This window comes from Delphinus delphis, chromosome 5, assembly GCF_949987515.2.
Source record: "Delphinus delphis chromosome 5, mDelDel1.2, whole genome shotgun sequence".
Classification (NCBI taxonomy): Eukaryota; Metazoa; Chordata; class Mammalia; order Artiodactyla; family Delphinidae; genus Delphinus; species Delphinus delphis.
In genome coordinates this window covers 96350873-96377753 of record NC_082687.1, presented here as the reverse complement: position 1 = coordinate 96377753, position 26881 = coordinate 96350873, and the positions used below count along the sequence as shown (strand labels likewise).

General features: G+C 41.6%; 1 protein-coding gene across 1 annotated transcript in view; it reads left to right on the top strand.

Moving 5' to 3' along the window:
* Positions 1–26881, top strand: part of CD38 (CD38 molecule) — a 40378-nt gene that overhangs the window by 272 nt on the left and 13225 nt on the right. Inside the window, exons 2-3 of the mRNA XM_060011787.1 lie at positions 19879–20008; positions 21666–21801. Of these exons, the coding sequence (XP_059867770.1) occupies positions 19879–20008; positions 21666–21801 (266 nt within the window). The remainder of the gene's footprint in view (positions 1–19878; positions 20009–21665; positions 21802–26881) is intronic.

Sequence of the window (26881 nt, the reverse complement as noted above, 5' to 3'; positions counted from 1 at the left end):
TGAGTCGGCGTCTTTGGCGCATGGCGGGGCACCGCGCGCGGTGGTGGCTGGGCACAGCTGGGCACAGCCGGACCGTGCGCTCCGAGTAGCCGTCAGGATTGCCTGAAACAAAGCATCGACTGTTCCGAGTCAGCTGAGAGCCCGCGGGGCAGTGCTGAGTAGGGAGTCCGGGCTCGCGAGTCCGAGCGCCAGTCCCCAGAGGTGCAGGCGGGCGGTGGCGAGCGCGCTGCTCCTTGGCCCTTGCGCTCAACTGGCGGACACTTGTCAGAGACGCCCGGAGCCCGGCCCCATTTGGGACCGCAGCCCCACTCGGCCAAGAAGCCGGGAAGTTGCTGGCGTTTCCTACATTTCATGGGGTTTGCGTTCGCCATCTCTGACCCAAAAGCGCCCCGGACAGTTACAGACACCTGGTGAAGTGGCTTGCGGAGCCTGAGGTGGGAGGATGGTGTCTGAAGGGCCCGATCACTGAAGTTAGTTTCATTCATTACTATAAAACAACATCCCGATTCTTTTCGTGCGCCCTGAAATGAATGTGACCACAGCGTCCAATAACAAAGCAAAACAAAGCGGTAACAACTTAAAAAAATTTTAAAGATAAAACACACGGTAAAGTGCATCTGCTTAATGATTCCGTTCAGACCCTAGAAACACCACCCACATCAGTCTACGGAACTTTCCGGAAGGTTCCTCGGGCCCTCTCCCAGCTAGCTTCTAATCTCTCCCCATAGTGAAACGCTTTCTTGACTTCCATTCTCAGGGCTTGGTTTCACCCGGAAAACTCATTTTTCGAAGTTGTACATAAAGCAGAATAAGCTGGGAAGTAAAACGTTGCTTCTCAGGCTGCCAAAGGCGGACAGGGGAGCGGCGATTGTCATCTGTGTGCCTGAGATCAGTTCCGCCTCCAAACACCCGTGATCCCAGGGGATGAGCCCTGAGACGCACCAGGGAATTCCTAAATTTTATGTTTGTATCTGTTTTCTCTGACCCTAAAAAGCTTGGTTCCTAATAACATTAATATAATTATGTATTCATTTTCATATATACAAATAATATGTATGTATGTATTATTATTATTACTAACAAAATATCTAAATGTCTTTATGGTTCTTTTTGTCCTTAGGATATAGGATACATCCACTAGTGATGAATAGTGATGTATAGAGCATGTACCACTGTCTGACACCTTATTAAAGGCATCCTTCTGGCTGTTGGGTTGAAAATAGATGGTAGTGGGGCAAGGACAGAAGCATGGAGGCCATGGAGTTCTTGTAGCAGTTCAGGTGAGAGGTGATTGAGACTTGGATAGTGATGGATGGTGATGAGAAGGGGAAATATTCTGGATACATTTTGAAAGTAGATTCCATGTGATTTGCTATGGACTTGTGTATGGGATGTTAGAGAAAAAGAAGAAATGAGATTTGTGGGCTGAGTTACCAGAAAAATGAATTTCCATTTATCAGAAAGGGAACTACTGGGATGAAGCAAGTTGGGAAAGAAAACACTGGTCTGGCTTTGTACATAGTAGTTTTGCAATGTCCATTGACAATCAAGTGCAGATATTGAATAGGTAGCTGGTTTCTTTGAGTCTAGGGTACTAGGGAGAGGTCTGGGCTGGAGATATAAATGAGGAAGTCAACTGTGCAGAGAAATTCAAGCAGATGTTTTATAAGGAGGAAGTGTTAATTGTCTTATTCAAGTGATTCTGACTGGTTAAGTAAGATGAAAACTAAAAATTGACCAATGGATTGATGACTTTGACAAGATCAGTTTTAGAAGAGTGGTCATGGTGAAAGCCTGTCAGGAATGGATTCAAGAAAAAGGTGGGAAGAGAGAAATTGGAGACTGTACATAGACAGCTCTCGCCAGGGGTCTTGCTGGAAAGGAGAGCAGAAATAGTGTGCTGGTTGGATGGATAAGGACGGATTCAAGATGGAAGAAATTGGGGTTTGAGAGCCAGCTTCTTTAAAGTCGACTGAGAAGTTGTCTAAGTAAAGAATGTTTCCTGGGCTTCCCTCGTGGTGCAGTGGTTAGGAATCTGCCTGCCAGGGCAGCAGACACGGGTTCGATCCCTGGTCCTGGAAGATCCCACATGCTGTGGAGCAACTAAGCCCGTGTGCCACATCTACTAAGCCCGCGTGCCACAGCTACTGAAGCCCGCGTGCCTAGAGCCCTTGCTCCCCAATAAGGGAAGCCACCGCAGTGAGAAGCCCGCGCACCACAACGAAGAGTAGTTCCTGCTTGCAGCAACTAGAGAAAGCCCAACTAGAGAAAGCCTGCATGTGACAATGAAGACCCAATGCAGCCAAAAATAAAATAAGTAAATTTATATATATATATATATATAAAGAATACTTCTAGATTTCTACAGTTTCCTTAGGTCTTTGACAATTGTCCTACCAATAACAAACTCAGCAACATTTTTTTTTTTACATCTTTATTGGAGTATAATTGCTTTACAATGGTATGTTAGTTTCAGCTTCACAACAAAATGAATCAGTTATATATATACATATGTTCCCATATGTCTTCCCGCTTGCGTCTCCCTCCCTCCCACCCTCCCTATCTCACCCCTCCAGGCGGTCACAAAGCACCGAGCTGATCTCCCTGTGCTATGCGGCTGCTTCCCACTAGCTATCTACCTTACGTTTGGTAGTGTATATATGTCCATGCCTCTCTCTCGCTTTGTCACAGTTTAACCTTCCCCCTCCCCATAGCCTCAAGTCCATTCTCTAGTAAGTCTGTGTCTTTATTCCTGTTTCACCCCTAGGTTTTTCATGACATTTTTTTCCTTAAATTCCATATATATGTGTTAGCATACGGTATTTGTCTTTCTCTTTCTGACTTACTTCACTCTGTATGACAGACTCTAGGTCCATCCACCTCATTACAAATAGCTCAATTTCGTTTCTTTTTATGGCTGAGTAATATTCCATTGTATATATGTGCCACATCTTCTTTATCCATTCATCTGATGATGGACACTTAGGTTGTTTCCATCTCTGGGCTATTGTAAATAGAGCTGCAATGAACATTTTGGTACATGACTCTTTTTGAATTATGGTTTTCTCAGGGTATATGCCCAGTAGTGGGATTGCTGGGTCATATGGTAGTTCTATTTGTAGTCTTTTAAGGAATCTCCATACTGTTCTCCACAGTGGCTGTATCAATTTACATTCCCACCAACAGTGTAAGAGGGTTCCCTTTTCTCCACACCCTCTCCAGCATTTATTGTTTCTAGATTTTTTGATGATGGCCAGTCTGACCGGTGTGAGATGATATCTAATTGTAGTTTTGATTTGCATTTCTCTAATGATTAGTGATGTTGAGCATTCTTTCATGTGTTTGTTGGCAGTCTGTATGTCTTCTTTGGAGAAATGTCTATTTAGGTATTCTGCCCATTTTTGGATTGGGTTGTTTGTTTTTTTGTTATTAAGCTGCATGAGCTGCTTATAAATTTTGGAGATTAATCCTTTGTCCGTCAGCAACACTTTTAAAGTGACTCACCTGGGTCATTTTTACCAAGAAATTCAACTTGGTTTTCATAGAAAACATGTTTTTTTCTTTTTCCACTTATCCAATTTATTTATGAACAATTTAATGAAAGCATATAATTAAAGCAAAAACAACAAGCATAAACATATTCAAGAATAGGTAAATAAAAAACCAAGTAAGTGAAAATGAAAGTCCTTGGGGATACAGAGAGTAGCCTATTAATTGTGTAGAAGATAGGCAACTTGTACAGAGAGAACAGAAAGTGGTTCAGTTAAATACTGGTCAGTTAAGAGATTTTTTTGCAATAAATGAATTTAGAAGTGGTCATGCATTTTTTTTTTTTGCCATTAAAGATCTATTTCTTGCCTTAGACCTAGATCAGGTTAGAAAACAACCAGGACAACATTTTCTTTAAATGAACTGTGGTGGAAAGAACAGATGCAAGATGGTGAGAACAAAACAGGAAACTGAATGAGAGATGAATCAAGAATTGTTTTCGTGTGTGTGTGTGTGTGGTGTGTGTTTGTGTGTGTGTGTGTTTCAAAGACTAAGGGCTTGGAAGGGAAGGATTGATTATATCCACGAGTTTTCATAGTTGATATGAGTCGGGAATGGGGGCTCATCTTTTTCAAAAAAATATCACCAGTAAATACCTGCTCTGGAAGCAGGGGGATGATGAGAATCTTGTTATTAAAGACAAAAAATAAAGTGAAAACTGAGGTCAGAAACTTGAAGAATAAATAGAGCGTGAGAATGACATTTTTTTCTAATTATAAAAGTAAAACATGCCCATTTTAGAATACTTGGAAAAATATTTTTAAAATATAGTGAAGAATACAAAATCACTTAACCCCCCAAGTGGAATTCTAAATAGTGGGGTATACCACAATTAAAAAAAAAAAAGTAAGGAGCTTCACAAAAGGAAGCTATAGACCTGCTTAAATGAATGGCTTTAGCTTAGTAGTTTTATAGACATAATTCAAATTTCTTCCATAATGAGGCATTTCAAGAATTGCTAAATTTAGTTCTCCACTTCTTACCTGCTGTATCAAACATGACATATCCACATAGCAGAAAGCTGCCTACCTCTTTAGTCTTTGGATGTTTTTGAAGCAATTAGTAAAGCTTGATTTGAAGAGATACGCAGTTACTTGGCCATGGTCCAGATTTGTCTTGATAGTTCAAAGGTTTGTTTTCTCTTATTATGACTAACAAGCAAATGTTATAAAGTCATTTCTGGCTTTGGTACTTCATGGTGTAAATATTGTGAAATTCATAATAAATTTGCTTCCTGCATTATCTTGGTTTCTAGGAGGAAACATCTGTTTATGAATTAAGTTGTCTAGAGCAGTAATGAAATCTCCTTGGGGATTCTTTAAGTAAAGAAAGACGGAAGACATACAGTTGAAACTGGGAGAGATTTAAAACTACAAAGGACGATGTGAGACTTAGATGAAAGACAATTAATTGCATTTTGGGGATCTGATTTCATGTTTTAATACTTCTTGGTAAAAATTTTAAAAGGTGCTTTGGAAACCAAGGTTATGAACATATCCTTTTTTTTTTTTTTTTGCGGTATGCGGGCCTCTCACCGGTGTGGCCTCTCCCATTGCGGAGCACAGGCTCCGGACTCGCAGGCTCAGCAGCCATGGCTCACGGGCCCAGCCGCTTCACGGCATGTGGGATCTTCCCGGACTGGGGCACGAACCCGTGTCCCCTGCATCGGCAGGTGGACTCTCACCACGGCGCCACCAGGGAAGCCCGAACATATCACTTTACAGCTAAAAATTGTACTTTTTGTATTTGACGGGTCTAGTTTTCTTCATTCTTCCCATTCAAGGGACTACTTTCTCCTTCTTCAATATTCCTTATTCCCCAGGTCATATCTCCTCTCCATTCTTTTCTTAAAAAATTAAACATGTTAAGTTATGAAAATGTTAAATGCACTGAAATATTCATAGAACAATGTTACAACTAGCCATTTACACATCGTGCAGAATTAACAGACAATAAAACTTTTGTCATATTTCTGTCAGATCTTTTATTCCCTAGTTTTAAAAGAAATAACATGCTATAGATAAAATCAAAATACCTCCCCCCTCACTTTTCTTTTCTTCTTTCTCAGAGGCAAATACTACTTGTTTCACTTGTATCTTTCTAGAAATGTTCTCTGACTATATAAGTGTATATTCATGTATTCTTTTTTTCTATACACATCCTCTCTTCTGTCTCACTTTTTTTTCACTTAACAGTTTATCTTGATTATCAATGTAGTTCTGTCTCATTCTAATAATATTCCTCTGTATAGATTCACCATATTCTAGACTTGTACTCATGGACATTTAGGTTGTTTTAAAACTTTTGCAATATATTGCAAACCATGCTGCAATAAAATACTTGGAGATGTAAGATAGAATCCTAGAAGCAGAATCACTAAGTCAAAAAATATACCATTTTACATTTTGAAAACATAGCCAGATTTCTCTTTATAAGGCAATTCTCTTCATGAGGCGATGAGAGTTTATTTCCTCATACGTTCACTACACAGGATGTTTTCAAACTTTCTGATTTTTGACAATCTAATAAGGGAAGATGTTACTGAATTTTAATTTTAATTTGTATTTATTTTGTGTTTTTGCCCTGTAGAATAACCTTTGCTTTTTCCACTTACCAATATGTTTTGGTGATTTTGATTACATTATTTTAGAGATTCATTCATGTTGCTATATGAGCACTAGTTCATTAATTTTAACTGCTGTATAGTATGCTGCTGAATGACCGTAACCTACACTTATTAACAGATTCCCTTACTCTCGGTTTTTGCTGACGTAAACAATGCTAAAACCTACATGTCTACTTGCGCTTATGATTTTTTTCTAAGATGTTTACTTAGAGGCAGAATTCCAAATTCATAGAGTATGTCATTTTCACCTTTACTGGGTGTATTAATTTCTTAGAGCTGCCATAACAAAGTACCACAAACTGGGTGGCTTAAACAGTGGGAATTTATTGTCTCACAGTTCTGGAGGCCAGAAGTCTGAAATCAAGGTGTCAGAAGTGTTGGCTCCTTCTGAGGGCTGTGAGGAAGACTCTGCTACCTGACTCTCATTTCTAGAAGCCTCGGGCATTCCTTGCCTAGCAGATGATGTTCTCTCTGTCTTCACGTGTTCTTCCTTCTGTGTGTGTCTGTCTCTGGATCCAAGTTTCCTCCTTTTCTAAGGACACTGGTCATATTTGATTAAGGGTCACCCTTACTCTCATCTTAACTTGATCTTCTGCAAAGATCTTATTTCCAAATAAGGTCACATTCTGAGGGACTGGGAGTTAGGACTTCAGCATCTTTTAGGGGACACAATTTAGCCCATAACAATGGGTGTAACAATGAAGATGCTTTTGGCTGCAAGTAAAAGAATACTCAACTATAAGAGGTTTAAAGCAAGAGATTTTTTATATATACACATGACAAGATATCAGAAGTGGGGTGGTCCTTGGTAGATTCAGCAGCTCACTGATGGCCCAGGATCTTTCACTCCTCCAACTCCCTAGTGTGACTTTCATCCTTGAGCTTCTTGTCACAAGATGGCATCTGCAGTTCCAGGCATTATGTCCTTAGAGAGTGATACTCAGGAACAGAGAGCAGGAGGATGGGCAGGAGTGCCCTCCTTGCAAGTCTCTTTATCAGGGAATAACATCTTTCCCAGAAGCCCTTCCTCAGCTGCCCCTGTGCTTCCCCTTGAATCTCACTAGCCAGAATTGGCTCACATGGCTGCCCAAACTGTAGAGGAGGCTTGCAAAGTGAGTATTTGATATTTGGAATCACTATGATAGGAGACATGCTTTACCAGTAGGGAAGAAGGGTGAGGAATATCTATTTGGCTTGGGAAGCAACAGTGTCTGCCACGTTACATATGGCCAAACGGGTCTCCAACTTTGTGGTATCAACATCCTTTCACAAAGGCAGTGTGAATTTACTTGTTACTGTACATCCTCAGCAGCACTTGGAATTGTCAAACAATTTTCCTCATCTCTTTGTGGCTCTAATTTTTGGTTCCCTGATTACTAATGCAATTGATCACTTTTTAATGCGTTTATTGGTATTCTGGTTTCTTCTGAGGAATGCCTATTTTTGTCTTTTGCCTGTTTTTGTATTGAATTGTTTTTCTTCTTTATACGTTCAGGATTCTAATTTTTTGTCAGTTATGTGGATTGCACATATGTTCTCCCAATCTGTGGTTTGACTCTTGACTTTATTTATTGGGTCCTTTGTCTTACTGAAGATTTTAATGTAATCATATTTATTATTATTATTTTTTTTGCGGTATGCGGGCCTCTCACTGTTGTGGCCCCTCCCGCTGAGGAGCACAGGCTCCAGACGCGCAGGCTCAGCGGCCATGGCTCACGGGCCCAGCCGCTCCGCGGCATGTGGGATCCTCCCGGACCGGGGCACGAACCCGTGTTCCCTGCATCGGCAGGCGGACTCTCAACCACTGCGCCACCAGGAAACCCCCATATTTATCTTTTATAGTTGTGCCTTTTGTGTGTTATTTAAGAACTTATTTTCTACCAGAGGTAACAAAAGTGTCACATATAATCTAAAAATTTTAAATGTTTGATTTTCATTAAGCGTTTTATCCATATGGAATATATTTTTGTGTGTGGTATAAAGTAGGAACCTAATTTCATTTTTTTCCCTACAGATGGATAGTCAGTTGTGCGAGTACTAATTATGAAATAATCCATCCTTTATCAAGGGTTTTATAATGCCATTTCTGTTGCATATCAGGTTTATCAGTTCACTTCTGGGCTCTAATCTGTTTTATGATCTGTTTTTCTCTATACCACTCCACATTGTTTAAATTACTAATGTCTTGACACTGAGTAGGGTACCTCTACCTTCTGTTAGTGGACATTAGTTTACATGTTTTTGGAAGTTTATATAAACAGAATCACGTACTACATATTCTTTTGTCTCTGGCTTCTTTCATGGTCTTGGCATAATATTTTTGAATTCACCCATGTTGTTGTACATATTAATAGTTCCTTCCCTTTTATTGCTGAATAGTAGCCCATTGCGTGTATATACCACAAGTTGTTTATCCGTTCATCTGTTGATGGGCATTGTATTCACTTTTTGGATACAGTATTATGAATAAAGCTTCTATGAATATGAGTATACAAGTTACTGTGTGGACACGTGGTTTCATTTTTCCTGGGTAAATGTCCAAAAATGAAATAGCTGAACCATGTAGTTTAGCTATTTAAGAAACTACTAAACTGTTTCACAAGGTAATTGTATAGTTTTATGTGTTCATTATCAGGGTATGAATATTCTAGTTGTTACACTTCCTTGTTAGAAGTGTTCTGATGGCTTTGCAGTGGTATTTTAATGGTGGTTTTAATTTGCATTTTCCTCATGGCTAATGATGTTGAACATTATCTCATGGGCTTATTGAAGTATGTATTCAAATCTTTTCCCAATCTTAAAAAAATTAGGTTTTAGTTCTTATCATTGAGTTGTAGGTGGTTTATGTATTCTGAATACAAGTCCTTTATCAGATGTATCCTGAAAATATTTACTTCCACTTTATGACTTGCCTTTTCATTTTCTTAAATGGAGTCTTTTAAAAAGCAAAGTTTGTTTTTTAAATCTTTATACGGTCCAACTTGTTCATTTTTTCTTATATAACTGTGCTTTAGGTCTTTGATCCATTTCTAGTTAATTTTGTGTATGGTGTGAAATAAGGGTCAATTTCATTTTTTTCACATATGAAAAACCTATTTGCTGTAGTATCATTTATTGAGAAAGCTTTCTCTTCCCCACTGAATCTCTTTGACTCCTTTCCTGAACGTCAGTTGACCATGTCTGAGTCAATTCCAGGTGCCATAACAGAACACCACAGACTGGGTGGCTTATGAACAACAGAAATTTATTTCTCACAGTTCTGGAGGCTGAAAGTCCAAGATCAAGATGCCAGCAGATTCAGTGTCTGCTGAGAACCTACTTCCTAGTTCAAAGATGGCCTCCTTCTCTCTGGGTCTTCACATGGAGGAAGGGAGGGGGGAGCTCTCTGTGTCTCTTTTATAAGGATGCTAATCCCGTTCATGATAGCTCCACTCTCATAACCTAATTACCCCAAATGCCTCATCTCCAAATACTATCACCTTGGGAAATAGATTTCAACTTACAAATTCTGGGGGACACAAAATTCACTCTACAGTACCATGTATGTATGGGTTTCTTTCTGAACTCTCTGTTCTATTTCCTTGATCTATAGCTAGCCTTTCACAACTCTTATATTGTCTAGATCACTGAAGCTCTTTAGCAAGCCTTGAAGCCGAATAATATAAGTCCTCCAGCTTTTTTCCTTTGATTGCTTTGGCTAGCTTGTATTTTCACATAAATTTTAGAATCAACTTGCCAATATTTTTAACAAAGCCTGCTGAAATTTTGACTTGTGATTTGGTAACATCTTAATATTGAGCCTTCCAACCCATGAATATGGGATATCTCTCTATTTTCTTAGTCATTTAAAAATTTCTCTCAGCAATGTTTTGTTTTCAGAGTACAAGTCTTGCATATATTTTGTTAAATTTATGGCTCAATAATTCCCATTTTTGCATTCCTATAATTATATATATGTATATATCCTACTTTGATATAATATGTAGAATATAATTTTAATATATAGTATATAGTATGTAGTATTTCATATATAGCAAATGTTATAATATATACTACACAGTATATTATGTATCCTGATCAATACCTCGACCCAAAGCCTTCTCGATCTCAGTTAATGGCAACCCCATCCTTCCAGTGTCTCAGGCCCCAAACCCTGGAATTATCATTGACTCCTTATTTCGCTAACACCATGCATCTTATCTGTTAGGAAATTTACAATGAATCAAGAATCTATCACTTCTCACCATCATCACTGCTACCACCCTGGTCCAAATCACCATGGGCACTTGCCCGGATTACTGGTCTACCTTTCTTTGCCTGTTCCCTCTTTCAGACTATATTCAACAAAGCAGTCAGAGAAATCTTTTGAAACTTAAGTAATATCATGTACCTACTGTGCTCAGTATCCTCTATGGCTCCTCAGTTCACCGTGAGTAGCTTATGAAACTCTACTCAGTGGGGCAGCATTACCTTTCTGACCTCATTTCTATCTACTGTCCACCTTGCTCACTATGCTCCAACCACACTGGCTTCTCTACTGTTTCTTGAACACACCAGGCACTCGGGCTGTTGGGAAGGTTGCTGCTTCTGCCCAGAACGCTGTTTGCTTGGATGTCTGTATGACTAAGTTCTTTGCTTCCTTCAATTCTTTGCTGAAAGGTCATCTACTGTCCTACTTGTTTAATGCCAAAAACAGACACCTCCTCCCCCATAACCTCTGACACCCTTATCCTATTCTATTTTTCCTTTTTTTCATAGAATTTATAAATTTCTAGGATACTGTACAACATTCATTATCTTTATTGTCAGTCTTGCTGAAAATTGGTTTATTGTCAGTCTTGCTCTGGTAGAATGGAATTCTCACAGGACAGAGACTCTTGTGTATTTTGTTCACTGGTATATCTTACTTACTCATAAACGCGCCTGGAACATAGTATATGCTCAATAAATATTTGCCAGATTGATGAATTAATGATTTCTGAGCTTTCCTTCAGCCGGAAGAGTCTGATTTTAAGATCCTACTTAGGGAAGTCCTAATTGCCTCAGTGAACCCTGACAATTACCCCCTTCCTCCACGAGGTGGCAGTCTTCACCTTCAATGCAGGCTTCCAGCAGCCTCAAATTTGAGACTTCATCGCTGAGTTAACCTGCACGTTTTCTTTGGTCCAAGACAAGCGGCCCTGCAGGACATAACAGCAGGAAAATTCACAGACTGAGTGTAATTACCCCTTGAGATTCAAGTGCTTTTAAGGAAGAGGGTTTGGGATGTGAGCACTTTCCCCGGGGAGCAACACATTACGAAGGTGATGTTGCTGCGTTGATGGGGACTTTGAAATATAATTGTCATTTACGGGAAGGATGTAGGTTTAGAGAGAGGTGACATTACAGAGTTATGAAGCCTGAACTAGGCTGACAGCATACAAAATGGATTTAACCACCAAATATATCTTTTTTTGGTTTTTTGTTTTCTTCGCTTTAGCATAAAACTTTAACACTTTCTGCCCCGTCCCCTCTTATTCCACTTACTTTCTGTCCCTATTCTGGTCTTCAAATTCTCATTTGGCCTACAGGGAAACGACAACCCCTCTGGGGTCTTGGGTCCTCCTTTCTGTTAGGACCCACTTCGTTCTGGGGATAGGTAGGGACATGATTTAACATTTCCTGTGGGACGCAGCATTGTTTAGCAGGGAGAGCAGAGTTTGGACCTAAGGCAGCTGTGCCACTTGCTGACTGGCTTTGGGCAAGTTACTAAGCTCTGAGCCTCAGTAGCAGGGGATTGTACCCCTGCCCCCCATGGGGCTGGTGTGAGAGTTAAATTGGATGCATACAAAGTGAGCGCCAAGCGCAGCGCCTGGCACAGGGTGAGTGCTCTGTGGTGTCATGCCCCCTCCTTTCTCCTTCTAGCATGACTTCTGGGCACAGGAGACAACCTACCTAGGTGGGTCAGAGGGAGGGAGAAGGGGTGGGAAGTGAACAAGAGGGAATACTCTCGGGGGATAAGTAATGGCATCTGCTGGAAGGAGCTGAGTGGGAGGAAGGGGGAGCACACCCCAGTGACCTTGAATCCTGACATCTGTGCCCGGCCTGCATGCCTTGAGCCTCCAGGTCACCAGTTAAGGAGGCAAACAGAAAACAGCTGTCAGGCTGAGAGTCCAGCTCAACACGGAAAGTTGCTTATTAACAAATCATGTCTTTCAGAAGCTGCTCCTGGAGCTTGTCAGGCATAAACACTGATGAAGGTGTGATGATTTTTACAGGCCTTTCGATTCTGTAATGTCCCATTCAGACGGTGGGTTACCGTCAATACCTCCCCCAAACCACAAGACCAGCCACTACACGGTGGTTGAACAAGGTGGTTGTATTGCTCTTTGCAAGAAGACTGAGCGCTCACCATAGGGACCCAGAGGGGCAGGGCAGGGCTCTGTCTGAGGATGGTAGAAAGGACTGGTAAGATTCAGGCTTATTTTATGAGATTTGGCAAAGGTTCGAGGAGGCTGGCTTTGCTGCCAGGAAGCAGAGGGGAAGGGGGTAATTCTGTGATAGGGAATCTTAATAAATCTTATCTATCAGGCTGGAAGAATGAAGGAAAGCTGAAGCTGTAATTGGTAAAGAAGCAGCAGTCGCTCATATGAGCCACAACGAATGGATATTGGGTCACTTCATTTGTGTGTGTGCGGTTTGGACATTGCTTTTGTCTGTTCACACGGCGTGCTGTTATGGTCACACAGTGACCTTACCTGATGCCACTGTCCTGGAGTTGTGGTCCACAGGAGAACACCAAGGCCTTCCTACCAGTGCCAGGCCAGCTCCCACGTGTCAAGGCTGACTTTCTCTTTTTCATCACCACCGTCTCCACACACATACAACCTGGTGCACTCTGGGCCCCAGGGAGGAAGGAGCTAAAGTAGCTGGCTTTACTTAATTTAGGAAGAGGGATGCCCGTGAGGGAATTAAAGGAAGGCAAGAGAGCTGCTGGGATCTCCTTGACAACTGGCCCTCTGGGCAGATACGCTAGTGATATTGGTTAGAATGAAGAGACTTATCTCTTTTTTGTTTTTCTTTTTTTCTGTATGCGGGCCTCTCACTGTTGTGGCCTCTCCCGTTGCGGAGCACAGGCTCCAGGTGCGCAGGCTCAGCGGCCATGGCTCACGGGCCCAGCCGCTCCGCAGCATATGGGATCTTCCCGGACCGGGGCGCGAACCCGTGTCCCCTGCATCAGCAGGCGGACTCTCAACCACTGCGCCACCAGGGAAGCCCGAAGAGACTTATCTCTTGAATGCCCTCAGCAGGATGTCATTTGTTAAAGGATCACTGATAGAAAATAAATGCAGTATGTGTGAGGTTTGAGTCCCTGAAAAATCATGGAAGCTGTAGAATTCTCCAGAGAATAAAATGGAGATGCCTCATCACTTCACTCCTTCTGGCTGTGTGAGGAACCTTGCAAAACCTCATTTGGTAACTTCATCTATCATTCTGGGCCAGGAAGGAGGACAGGATGGACCCTGGGGGCTATACAGGATGCCCCGACCTGTCCTTGCTTTGTCTGAGCTTCTCAATGACCCGTCTCCTTGAAATTATTCACAAAGTTTGATTCTGGGTACAACCTGGGATAAGTGAGAGGGTGACCTGACAATCCGATTTTGCTTAAGGATGCAAGGAAGTCTTTAGCGTGGAAAGAAAGATGCCCTGGAAGAGGTACATGGCCCTCTTCTCACCTCACCCCATATTTCATGTCATTAGGTCTTGAGAAATGGGTCTGGGTCACCAACACTAGGTCTCCCCTGGTGTTGAACTGAACTAGATGAGGAATGAGAAGTGTCACCTTTTGGCCCAGAGGTGTGGGAGACGGCACAGAAATGGTAGGTGGCGACCACGGGGGTTTGGACCTGAGCTGTTCCCATGTTCTAAGACCTTCCAAGAGTCTCAAATGCTTGGTCTAACAGCTCAAGCAACTTGAAAAGAAAATGAAAGTTTTGTCATGCCTCCCATTGTAATATATGCTTATTATAGAAACATTCAAAATATAGGGAAGAAAACGTCACAAAACAACCCTTATACTCCTAGCAACAAGATATTACTATTTTTAAGACACGGTTTGATTACTGTGGGGGTTTTTTCCACTTTTTAAAAATTGATTGTAATCATACCAGATCTTCAGTTAAAAAAAATTTAACCTCTTCTTTTCTAGGTTACTTGCATAATACAAGAATCCATTTCTGTTGTAAGCCAACAGAAAAGTATAGGATGCAAGTGGAAATTCCCCGTTATTTCTCTTCCCAGAGACAACTCCAGTGATCAGTTTGCTGCCATTCTTTTTCTATTTCTCTAAGTTTAGACCTACTTTTCCCACTTAATGTAAAATAAACATCACCCAAACTATTCCAAGCTCCAAAGTATAAAAACTTTGTTCAAAGACTGCTTTATATTCCGCTGAGCACAGGCACCCTATAAAGCATCTCTTTTTTGTTGGCTACAAATCACCAATCACTCTGGAACCCACCAAAGAAAGCAAAGCCAGCAGGTGGTCAAAGAGAAACCCACCGAAGTTATAAACATATATCGATTTTGCGTGTGTCACAATTGGGGGAAAAAACAAAGAAAAATCATTCTCCAAATGAGGATCCTGATTCACATTTAATCAAGTTTTTGTTTTTCTTTTTTAAATCTGTTTCTATCCTCGGTAGTAGAAAATGGGAAAATGTTCTACTCTTTATTGTGTTTGCAAATTTTAGTGCCTTGGGCAAGCCACCAGTGCTTTAGTTGTGATGAGTTTTGTTCTTTGTCTGCTCTAGACCTTGACATGAGTGCCTTGAAGATAGAAATGGTGTGTATTTATCTTTTTAGCCCTGTGTCTGTCGTGAAGCTAGCAGTAGGCCCTCGGTAAATATTCGTGGAATGAAAGGATGGGTGGAGGAAGTAACCCAAGTGCCCATGATGGGTGAAGAGGTAAACAAACTGTGGTGAATACCTACGATGAAATGTTATTCAGCCTGAAAAAAGGACATTCTGACACATGTTACAACATGAACAGACCGTGAGGTAATTATGCTCAGTGAAATAAGTCCGTCACAAAAAGAAAAATACTGTCTGAGTCCACTTATAGGAGGTAACTACAGTCTTCAAATTCATTGAGACAGGAAGTAGGAGGGCTGTTTCCAGGGGTCTGGGAGGAGGTGGGAATGAGAAGCTTTTGGAAAATTACAGGTTCTGCTCTCTTCCCCTTCCCTCACCCTGCCTTGGTTGGTCCAGAGCCAGGCACTGTGTGTTTACCAAAGCTCTCCAGGGGATCCTCATGTGCGGCCAGAGTTCACAAGACCCGGTGACGCCCAACAACCCTCTGGGCCAGGTGACCATGTGTAGGGGCCACAGGCATGGCCTGAGTTCTCAGGAACAGCCCGCTGGGCTGACAATTCCCTTCACAGTGAAGGGTAGGCCGCCCTAGAAGTGTCACAATTAAAGCCTCTAATTTTGGAACAGAGGAGCTATTGAAGAGAAGAGCGATACTGAACTCTCAGAAATGGTTCTTACTTCTCCCACGCTGCCTCTTTAGCTAGAGACATCTGCTTCCATCCCCGCAGGACGCAGGGATCCTGAGGCCCTCTGTTTCCTTGAAACCAGCCTGCTCACTCGAAACAGCTTTTGCTTGTCTGCCATTTGATTTGATGGAAGAGTGCTCTACCCGGGGGGACAAAAATGAGGACCGTGGGCTTTGCAAATAAAAATAACTAAATTAAGGGCTCACATTTTTCCAGCCACACTTGTGAACTTGAGACCCATGTCTGCAATGACATGTATGAATGAGTACTGCGGACATCTCTGTACCCTCCGTCCTAATTTCTTTTTATTTTTATCTATCTATATTTCTTTCTTTCTCTTTTTTTTTTGTCTGTGCAGCGTTGAATGCGGGATCTTAGTTCGCTGACCAGGGATCAATCCCGTGCCCCCTGCAGTGGAAGTGTGGAGTCCTAACCACTGGCCCGCCAGGGAATTCCCTCTATCTTTCTTTCCATCCATCTATCTTTCTACCTATCTACCAATTAAAATCCTTATTGCTCATCCACGGTGAAATGTTTACTTTTGATTTTTTAAAAATTTTTGTTGAAATATAGCTGATTTTCAATGTCGTGTTAGTATCAAGTATACAGTAAAGCGATTGTTTATATATGTATAGATATATATTCTTTTTTAGATTCTTTTCCATTATAGGTTATCACAAGATATTGAGTATAGTCCCCTGTGCTATACAGTAGGTCCCTGTTGGTTATCTATTTTATTTCTAGTAGTGTGTATATTTTAATCCCAAACTCCAAATTTATTACCCCCCACTCCAGATTTTAAGGATGAAAAGTGGCTTCATAAAGCCTGTCCCCAACCTTCTCATAACCTCTCCCCATTTCCTCTCACTTTTGGGGCATGTAGGAGGCTCTGGTCTCAGACAGTGAAAGGAAAGATGGATGAGTTATAAACTCTTCCAAGATCTGTTTCAACTCTGATGTTCTAAACTCTGCTCCTTCTAAACAAGAAACTTTAATTTTTAACCTGGGGTTTCTTGAATTCTTAAGGTAATGTGTCTTGAAGGGGTCTATATACCTAAAAAGCATAAAAACTTTTAATTTTTAACCTGGGGTTTCTGGTATTCTTAAGGTAATGTGTCTTGAAGGCATCTATATACCTAAAAAGCACAAAAATCTTCTCGGAGATCTGTGAGTTCTCCCGTTTTTGGTGGTGAAAGCATCTGTTGTATGGTAGGTGCCCAGCGCGTGGTGATTTCACTGAACTGCCAGTTTTTTTGTGGTGGAAAATTCTCTTGTCCTTCCACATCAAGGAGATGTCTCTCCTCTTCCACTCTTTGTGGCTGAGGAGGGAGGCAGAAGAGTTTACGAGGGAGTTGGGATCAGAACAGGAAATTCCTGTGAGGGCCACTGCATTACATGAATTGAAGTAAAACATGGTCTTCTAAAGTAAAACAGCCTCCAAACACCTTTGCTCTAAACTTCCCGTGATGGTGCCCCGTAAACTTTGATGTCGAAGTACATTATGTAAGAACGTTTTTCTCTCACATATATAATGTATGGGCAGAGCCAGGTGGATAATGGTTTCCCAGCAGAGCTTTCACAGGTCAGCAGTGACGCAGGTGAACGGTCCCATGCATGCTGGGGAAGGGGAGGGGCGTCCATGAAAGAACCGGGGGCCCGGGGGACAAGCCAAGTGTTATCTCATTTAATCCTCCAAAACTTCCCAGGCATGAAGTATTCTTATCTCCCTCTTACAGATGAAGACAACAGGCTGGAACAGTTTAATAGCCTGCCCGGTAAGGCTGTAGCCATGTGGGAGGCACCCACAGATTTGGGGTCCAATCCCGCTTTACCACTTACCGATCATGTTACCTCGGGCACATTGGTTAAATTCACAGCCTTAAAGTTTCCTCTTTATCAGTAAAATGGGACAATGGTGGTACCTTCCTGGGACAGAGCCTGCAGGCCAGTCCCTTCTCTAGAATTAAAACTGTGCTTTCATGATTTTTTTATTCTAAATTTTTGGGATTTTTCTTATTTTAATTTTCTATACAAATTTTAAAGGTCGCTTTCCATGTACAGTTATTATAAAATATTGGCTATATCCCCATGTTGTACAATACATCCTGGAGTCTACCTTACATCCAATAGTTTGTACCTCCCACTCCCCCACCCCTATATTGCCTGTCCCTCCACCCCACTGGTAACCACTAGTTTATCCTCTGTATCTGTGGGTCTGCTTCTTTTCTGTTGTATTCACTCGTTTGTTGCATTTTTTAGCTTCCACTTATAAGTGAGATCATACAGTATTCGTCTTTCTCTGTCTGACTTACTTCACTTAGCATAATGCCTTCCAAGTCCATTCATATGGCTCCAAATGGCAAAATTTCATTCATGTTCATGGCTGAGTAACATTCCATTGTGTATGTATGTATACACCACATCTTCTTTATCCATTCATCTGTTGATGGACGCTTAGGGCCTTCCATATCTTGGAACTTGTAAATAATGCTGCTATGAACACTGGGGTGCATGTATCTTTTCAAATTAGTGTTTTTGATTTTTTTCAGATATATCCCCAGAAGTGGAATTGCTGCATCATACTGTAGTCCTATTTTTAGTTTTTTGAGAAACCTCCGTACTGTTTTCTGCAGTGGCTGCACCAATGTATATTCCCACCAACAGTGTAGGATGGTTCCCTTTTCTCCACACCCTCACCAACATTTGTTGTTTGTGTTCTTTTTGATGATAGCCATTCTGACAGGTGTGAGGTGATATCTCATTGTGGTAAAACTGTACATTTTGATGTGGAATGGCCATCAACATTAAAGGCTGCCTTTCTCATCTTGCCTTGTAGCGAAGTGTGCCCATGACTACATTTTAGCAAATATGATAAGAGCAAATAGCAAGAACATCTTCTAGCACGTGTCCTTAAAAGGCAGCTGGCACATGGCCATTGCTGCGGTTACTTCTCCCTTCTCTTCCTTCTCCTCCTTTCTTGTTCCCTAACCTTTCCTGCTGGCTGCAATGTAGTCATGATGGCCGGAACTGGAGCAGCTATTTTGGACTGAGAAGATGAGTCTCCAACATACACAGGGTGGCTTTGGTGTAAGGCCCTGTGTCTCACAGGTATCCTCTGATTCCCTGGCTTATCAGGAGGAATAATCCACTCGACTTGGCCAGCCTGAGTTGGGAAGGCAAAAGACCCTCTGGAATGGCTGCTTTGTTTGTGCCCTGCAGGGCCAGAGCAGGCTCAGAGGGAATAGAAAATGAGGGGCTCGTCTTTACTCCCCCAGGTTTAGCTGCCTGACCTGGTACTGTATTTGGGATGCCGGGTCCAAAGGCTGGAGTTTGTCCTGATAACCATGTCTGAGCACTCCCAGTGGAAACCCACTTCCTTCTCCCCAGGAAATGATGGGCTCAGGTGCACTAGTTAACACAGACACAGAAGGGAAGGTCCAGCTGCAATCTTCTCCAGCATCCCTCCCTCCCGTCCATCTCTGCTGCTTTGCCAGCCTGCCTTTTCACTGCCAGGGGCTGTTCGGAGAGGACATGGGGTTGGAATTCCTATTTCAGAGACTTTGCTCCATCTTTGGGGCTGGCACGGAGTTTCTCAGAGTGACTTTTTCAAAACCCAAAATCAGATGAGGTCACTTCCATGCTTAAACCTATCCACTGCCTTCCCATGGTAATTAGGTAAAATTTGAAATCGTTTCCTTGTCTGAAAGACTGATTATTTTTGTTGATTTCTCACCACCGCTCCCTTTGTTCTTTTCTCACTTCCTCAAAATCAGCAAGTTCTTTTCTGCCTCAGGGCCTTTGCACTTGTGACACCCTCTGTCTGGAATGCACTCCTTCTCAACATTTAGTCTCAGGGAGCCCTCTCCAGACCAGTGGTCATTGCTTCAATATTCCCCACTGATTTCCTGCATACTTATCATAATCCATACTTATTTCGTTAGCGTATCTGCTTGTTTGTATAACCAGAGAGTAAGCCCCACGAGTGCAGGGACCTTGTAGGGCAGGGAGGGTGATGCTCATCTCATAAAACTCTTGTACACATGAGACGTGATGGTGTATATGAACCACCTGGCACACAGATATTTTTGGGGGGTAATTATGCTCTAAACATATGTTTGAAATCTAATTATTCATCTTTTATTTTATTTCCCATGTTTTATCTCACAGAGATAGAGACTGCCAAAAGATCAGGGAGGCATTCAGGAATGCATTTATCTCTAAGGACCCCTGCAGTGCGACAGAGGAAGACTACCGCCCACTGATGAAGCTGGTGAATCAAATGGTGCCTTGTGACAAGGTAACTGGGTCAAGTTATGGGTTTGAAAACTGAAGATAAAAGTCAAAGGGAAGAGGTCATGGGACTACATTTTGACCAGGATGAGGGAAGAGGAAAATCTGTTTATTAGGATGTAGGCATGGTTGGCAGGGAGGGAGCTTGGGGTCCATTGGGAGACCAGGATGTCATTGGGATTTAGAACATCTGGGGACTGGAGAGAGAACTGGGGACAGAGAAAGAGGAAAGGAGAGTCGGCCAAAAATCAGGCAAAACAAACCTAACACAAACCCCAACCCAATCCAAACAAAAATAATCCACCTTATAGAACTGCAAAACTCTCCCTGACCTCCGATGATGATGATGAGGACAATGCCATTTTGCATCTGCTGAGGGCCTTTTTTTGCTTCCAAATGACTTTCTGAACCTTTATTCTGTTAGGTTTTCACAGTCAACTTGTGGAATAGGTAGGTCAGACATCAGCAATCCCATTTCACCAGAGAGAAAACTGAGGCGTGGCAAGTTTAGGTGACCAGTGATTACTCAAGTTTGATGGTCTTGAAAGTGACCAGTTGAAATGTAAATGGCCCAAGATTTAGAGCCATAGAGGCCTGGGTTTTAATACATTAATTATACTGGAAAAGGTCTGTAATGGAGTGCATCCTTTCTAAAGTCAGTGTTTAAAGTGAAAATTCAATGTGCCCCAAATCATCTTCACGAAGCCCTTAAGACAGCCACACATTACAGTCTCCTCCCATTGTTAGAGCTGGAGCGACTATGGAACTCCGGGGTGTACACCAAGCCCAAAGCCCAACACAGAGTAGCTGCTGGTAAATCATCACCAGGGGACACTGGCTGAATAAGTGACTGCCCACAGACACGGGACAAACACCTTATTTGCACTGTCTCATTTCATCTCAGCATCTCAGGACTTCCTTACAATTATTATCAATACCTTTTACAGATTGGGAATGTGAGACTTAGCAATTCTTTGGCTGTCCAAGGTCAGACAGCCAGTGAGCAGTGATGCTGGGTTTCATAAGGCAGCATGACTCCAGGGCCCCGGCTTCAAACCTCCACTGCCTCCTACTAAGAATGAATAGATCCATGGAGCAGAAGATTGTTCTGAAATTTGACTTTCTGCACCTTTACAAGGGACCCTGCAAAAACTCACTATATTTGTTCTTTTCCTTTTTTTGTAAGGGGATAGGGGAATTTCGGGGAAAAAAGCAGGGGTTATGGAGCTGTTTAAGAATCAAAGGGCACTTCTCCCAGAAAATAGCACTTAGAAAAAATTGTTTTGCTGAGAACTTTAAGAATTTGGGACTACCTAATGCCTCCCCCAGATGTGTTTGGAGCTTAGGTTTATTATAAGATTTTGATCAGTGGCTTTGAGACTTTTTTCCCTGCAATCCAGAATAATAACTTCACTTTACATCATGACCTAGAGAACACACACACACACACACACACACACACACACACACACACCCTCCACACATGTACTCTCTCTCATTCTCACACACAGAGATCCGTGAAACCCGCAACACCTACTCTTACTATAGGTGATTTATTCTGATGTTTCCTATGTTTTCTTTCATTTAAAAAGATGCAAATTCGGTGGAGTTTTTTTGACTTAGTAAATTGATCTCAATAATAGATTGTCTTTATTCTCTCTTAGACAGTCTTTTGGAGCAAAAGCAAGGAGCTGGCGCACCAGTACACGAAGGTCCAGCGAGATCTGTTCACCCTGGAAGACACACTGATGGGTTACATTGCAGATGACCTTAACTGGTGCGGAGTTGCAGGCTCTTATGGTGAGGATCTGGTCCACTTGGGGTCGCCTGGGGACGTGCAGGGTGCAGGAGCCCTGAGCTCTGCTAGGGATTCCAGAAGATAAGTGTGGAGGAAGGAGCCACAGGAGCCCACCCTGATGGCATCTATACCCTTAATGACAACTCAGGCTCATGTAAAACAGAATTCTGTAGACCAACTCATGTTTTCTAGAAAAATTGACTTTAGAGTTTAGGGCTGTTCATGCTTCCTGATTCCCTCCTTTCTGAGTGCAAGAGTAGCCTGCTTCTGAATTGTTGGTGTTTTACTTTCTATAAGGGCATCATTCAGGACCAAAGAATTCTAGAACAGAATGAGGACTCTGAGGCAACCAGGCCAAAGTCCTTGTTCCACAGAACAGCCATAGGGACCACATGCTGGGCTTCTCTGGGTCTAGGGCCAGTGTGTGGCTTTGCCATTGATCAGAAGTCACCTTCCTTGCCCAGAAAGACCCAGAACACCTCACTGTGGGGAGATGTTTTCTACTGAGAAAGCCTGATTGAGCTCATTTCACTTCTTTTTTTCTCTTTTTATTTATAATGTGGATATTTTTACTTTATATAGTTTTATTCTTATTTTTATTGCTTTTGACTATTTAAAAAAACTTATTGTAGTAGCTTCTTCAACCCAGATTTGCATTATTTCCAATTACAAAAAAGATGTACTCTTTTTTTTTTTTTTTTGCGGTACGCGGGCCTCTCACTGTTGTGGCCTCTCCCGTTGCGGAGCACAGGCTCTGGACGCGCAGGCTCAGCGGCCATGGCTCACAGGCCCAGCCGCTCCACGGCATGTGGGATCTTCCCGGACTGGGGCACGAACCCACGTCTCCTGCATCGGCAGGCGGATTCTCAACCACTGCACCACCAGGGAAGCCCAAGATGTACTCCTAATCGAAAAATACTTGCATATACAGAAATGCATCAAAGTAAAAAGCAAAAATTCCAGTTCCCCCACTCCTCAATTTTCATGCTCCTTCCCAAAGGGGGACTGTTGTCAACAATTTGGTACATACCCTGCATTTCCCTGTGCTCACATAAATACATACAGATCTTCCTTATGTCCCCATAAACCCATCATAAATTGAAAATATCATAAGTCAGGAATGCGTTTAATCCACCTAGCGTACTGAACATCGTAGCTTAGCCTAGCCTACCTTAAATGTGCTCAGAACACTTCCATTAGCCTCTAGTTGGGCAAAGTCACCTAACGCAAAGCCTATTTTATAAGGTGTTGAATAGCTTGTGTTATTTGTTGAATACTGTACTGAAGGTGAAAAGCAGAATGGTTGTCTGGGTGTAGAGTGGTCGTATGTGTCTTGGTTATTTACCCGCTGGCTGGCGTGGCTGCCTGGGAGCTGTGGCTCACTGCCGCTGCCCAGCACCACGAGAGAGGATCAGACCCCATATCACCACTCTGAGAAAAGATCAAAATTCAAAAGTCAAATTATGGTTTCTACTGAATGCATATCGCTTTCACACTGTCAAAAAGTTGAAAAATCCTAAACCCAAGCATCGCAAGTCGGGGACAGTCTGTATACTTGAAATGTACACATACTGTTTTGCAATTTGCTTTATTCATTTAAAATTAGTAGGTATAAATACAACCATATCTTTTGAAAAGGCCTCATCTTATGTGCTCTATGGACATATCATAATTTATCTGAACAACCTCCGATTGCTGCACACTTAGGTTTTTCAGATGTTTTTGCTGTTACAACCACCATCGCAAGGAGCGCTTTTGTACACGCACATGAGTGCACACACACACAGGCATGCTTGTGGAAGTATTTCTGAAAGATAAATGACTACGGGTGGAATTTCAGTGTGGAATAAATTGTGGTGGAAAGTGACAAATTGGTAACAATTTATACTCTCAAAATATATGAGATAATCTGTTTACCCAGACCCTCACCAACACTGGACAATAATACTTTAAAATGTCTTGCCATTTTGATAAAGAAATAATACCTCGGCTCATTTTTGCATTTCTTTTGCTGTGAAGCTGAGTATATTTGTATATTTAATGGTGGATATTTATTTCTATTGTAAACTGGCAGTTCATATATATTAATCCTTTTTATTGGGATGTCTATTATTTTCTTATTTATAGAAGTTCAATATAAATTAACAATAGTAGCTACTACTTATGGGCCGTTGTTCTATGTGCTGTATGAATATTCACCCATTTAATCCTTCACAGCCCCTGTGATGATCTCATTGTACAAAGGAGGAGTCTGAGGCACAGGGCTGTTAAGTAAGGTGCCGGCTAGTGAGTGGCAGAGCTGGGAGAGACCCACGATTACTGGCTGTAGAACTCGTGTTCTTAACCACGTGTCATCCTGCCTGTTTTCTGGCACAAAGGTGGCAAATCTATTTTTCTCAGTTTCTGTTTCTTTTCTAATACTGTTTATATTGTCTTTTGCCACACAGAAATGCAACAAATCTGTCTATCCTTTCCTATTTGGCTGTTGGGTTCCATATTTTGCTTAAATTTTTCTTACTCAAGATTGGAGAGTTTTCTATATTTTCATCCAGTGTTTTTATTTTGTAACTTTTCAATTAATCTTTAATCCAGACTCTTTGCACCTAGAAATATGGCATATAAATATATCTCTCCATTTACTCTTTTTCTTTTTGGTTAACTTTTATAGTTTTTACCATATTTCTTGCTTTCCTTTTTAAATTTCCCTTACTGCAAGTTAGCTTTTCAAGGTCATTCATTTAACCCTTTTAGCTTAAATGTATTTCCTGTAAACTTTGCTTTTAGTTTTATTTTTCAATATACCACGTCAGCTTTTTCTTAGAAAAGATTGGAGAAATAAAGAAATCTATTTCTCATCAGTTTACCTTTCAGAGTTCTTTATTTTTGCTTTCTATTCAACTGAATCCTGTATAGGTTGTTTTATTCTGTCTACTTCCTTCTCCTTTGGCCTCAATTTTTATTGATTTTAACCTCTTTTCCTTATTTTATTTGCTGTCTTTCTGGTTCCTAATTTTTATATTTTAATTGTTCTATTGTCTGGCTTAAACAATTTTTCCTTAATTTTTTTCTACCTTGGTTTTGCCTTGTTTACTTGTTTTATTATGAAAGTCATAGTTTCTGTTATAAGCTTCTAATCTCTCCCTTTTTTTAACTTCTTATTCTGCTTTTTTTATATACTTAATTTATCTTACTTTATTGTAAAATTTCTCTCCCTTCTTTTTCTCTGTGATGTTCAAATTTTATTTAATGGGCAGGTGGCAAGGGGAAGCATCCTTGTGGGGAGAGGGTAGGTGAAACTCAGAGACTTCTCTCCAGATATGGTTGTGAAGATAAAAGAGCTTTATGTTCATGAAAACCTATGAACAGGGGCACCCTTGTAGCACCTTACAAAATTATGTTCATTTCATCATCGTCAACAGTTTTGCATCTATTGGAGATGATTCAAATTTATCTTTTGACTCTGCAGTAATTATTTACATCTGTACATGGATTTTTTTTTCTAATTTGTGCTGTTTTGTTTTTAATGCATTTAATTATTATAAAAAGTCCCAGGATTACTTCCTCATCCCCGGAAGTGTTTCTGATCTAGAAATTTCTTTCTGGTCACTGGCAGTCAAGCCCACGTCTGTGGTTATATTAGTTTCCTGTGGCTGCCGTAATGAGGTACCACATATTGGGTGGCATTAAAACAATAGAAACTTATTTTCTCATGGTTCTGGAGGCTAGAAGTCCTAGATCAAGGTGTTGGCTGGGCTGTGCTCTCTCTGAAGGCTCCAGGGGAGAGTCCTTGGCCTCTTCTAGCTTCTGGTGTTTGCTGGCAACCCTTGGTGTTCCTTGGTTCACGCCAGTCCCTGCCTCCATCTTCACATGGCTGTCTTCTCCCTGTGCGTCTTGTGCTTGTCTGTCTCTGTGACCAAACTTCCCTTTCTTATAAGTAGAGCAGTCTTACTGGATTAGGACCCACCCACCCTAATGATCTCATTTTGACCTGATTACATCTGCAAACACCCTTTTCCAAAAAAAAGATCACGTTCCCAGGTACTGGGGGTTAGGACTTCAACATATCTTTTGGGGGTACACGATTCAACCTATAACAAAGTGGAAGTAGAAAGATGGGTATTTGTGCAGGGTCAGCTGTACGCGTACCCACAGCAGAAATAGGTGGCTGCTGCATGCCTGACCTCTGGGACACCAAGAGAGGGTTCCAGGGCTTCTCACCCCACACTTCCCCTACCTGCTGGATGAGGCAAAGTTGAGGTGAGACAATCCCAGACTCTGCCTTCATTCTCACTCCATCCTCCTCTGGCATACCCAATCTGTCACCAACCTAGTCATTTACCTAGCAGTTCATCCTTTCTTTCTTGTGGCTGTTACAATTGCCTGAATCCAGATCACTAATGCCCCCTCCTTTCTTGCTGGACTGTTGTCGGATCCTAACTGCTCACCCCTGACCCCTTTATGTCAGCCTCCGTCTGGATACCATAATGGAATTGTTTCTGTCTCTTACTTAAAACCCAAATAGCTCTGTTTGCCTCTAAGATACAGTCGGAATTCCTTGGCCTGGTCTGGCCTTTGTCTTTCATATGCCTCATCTTCCATCTATCCCCTCCTTATCCCTTCTACTCTGGCGGTACAAATCTAAACCCGGTGCCTTTGCACATGCTCTCTCGGCACGGAGCCCCTTTCTCTAGCGCGTCTGTCTGAAGACTTCTATTCATCCTTCAAAACCAAGTTCAACGTCAACCTTCCCACATGGTGCTGCACACCACCCCCAACCCAAGTTGCTCTTTCTCTGAATTATTTGATTATAGTAGATTATGTGACCTCTGAAGGCAGGGACTTTATCTAATTCATCTCTCTATCTCCAGAGCCTAACACTCAATAAATGTTTGTGTAGTCAAATGCAATGGATAAAGCAAATGTGATATATATATATATATATATACATATATATATATACACACATATATATGTATATATATATGTACGTACATATATATGTACGTATATATATGTAAATACACACACACAATGGAATATTATTCAACCTTTAAAAAGAAGGAAATCCCATAATTTGTGACA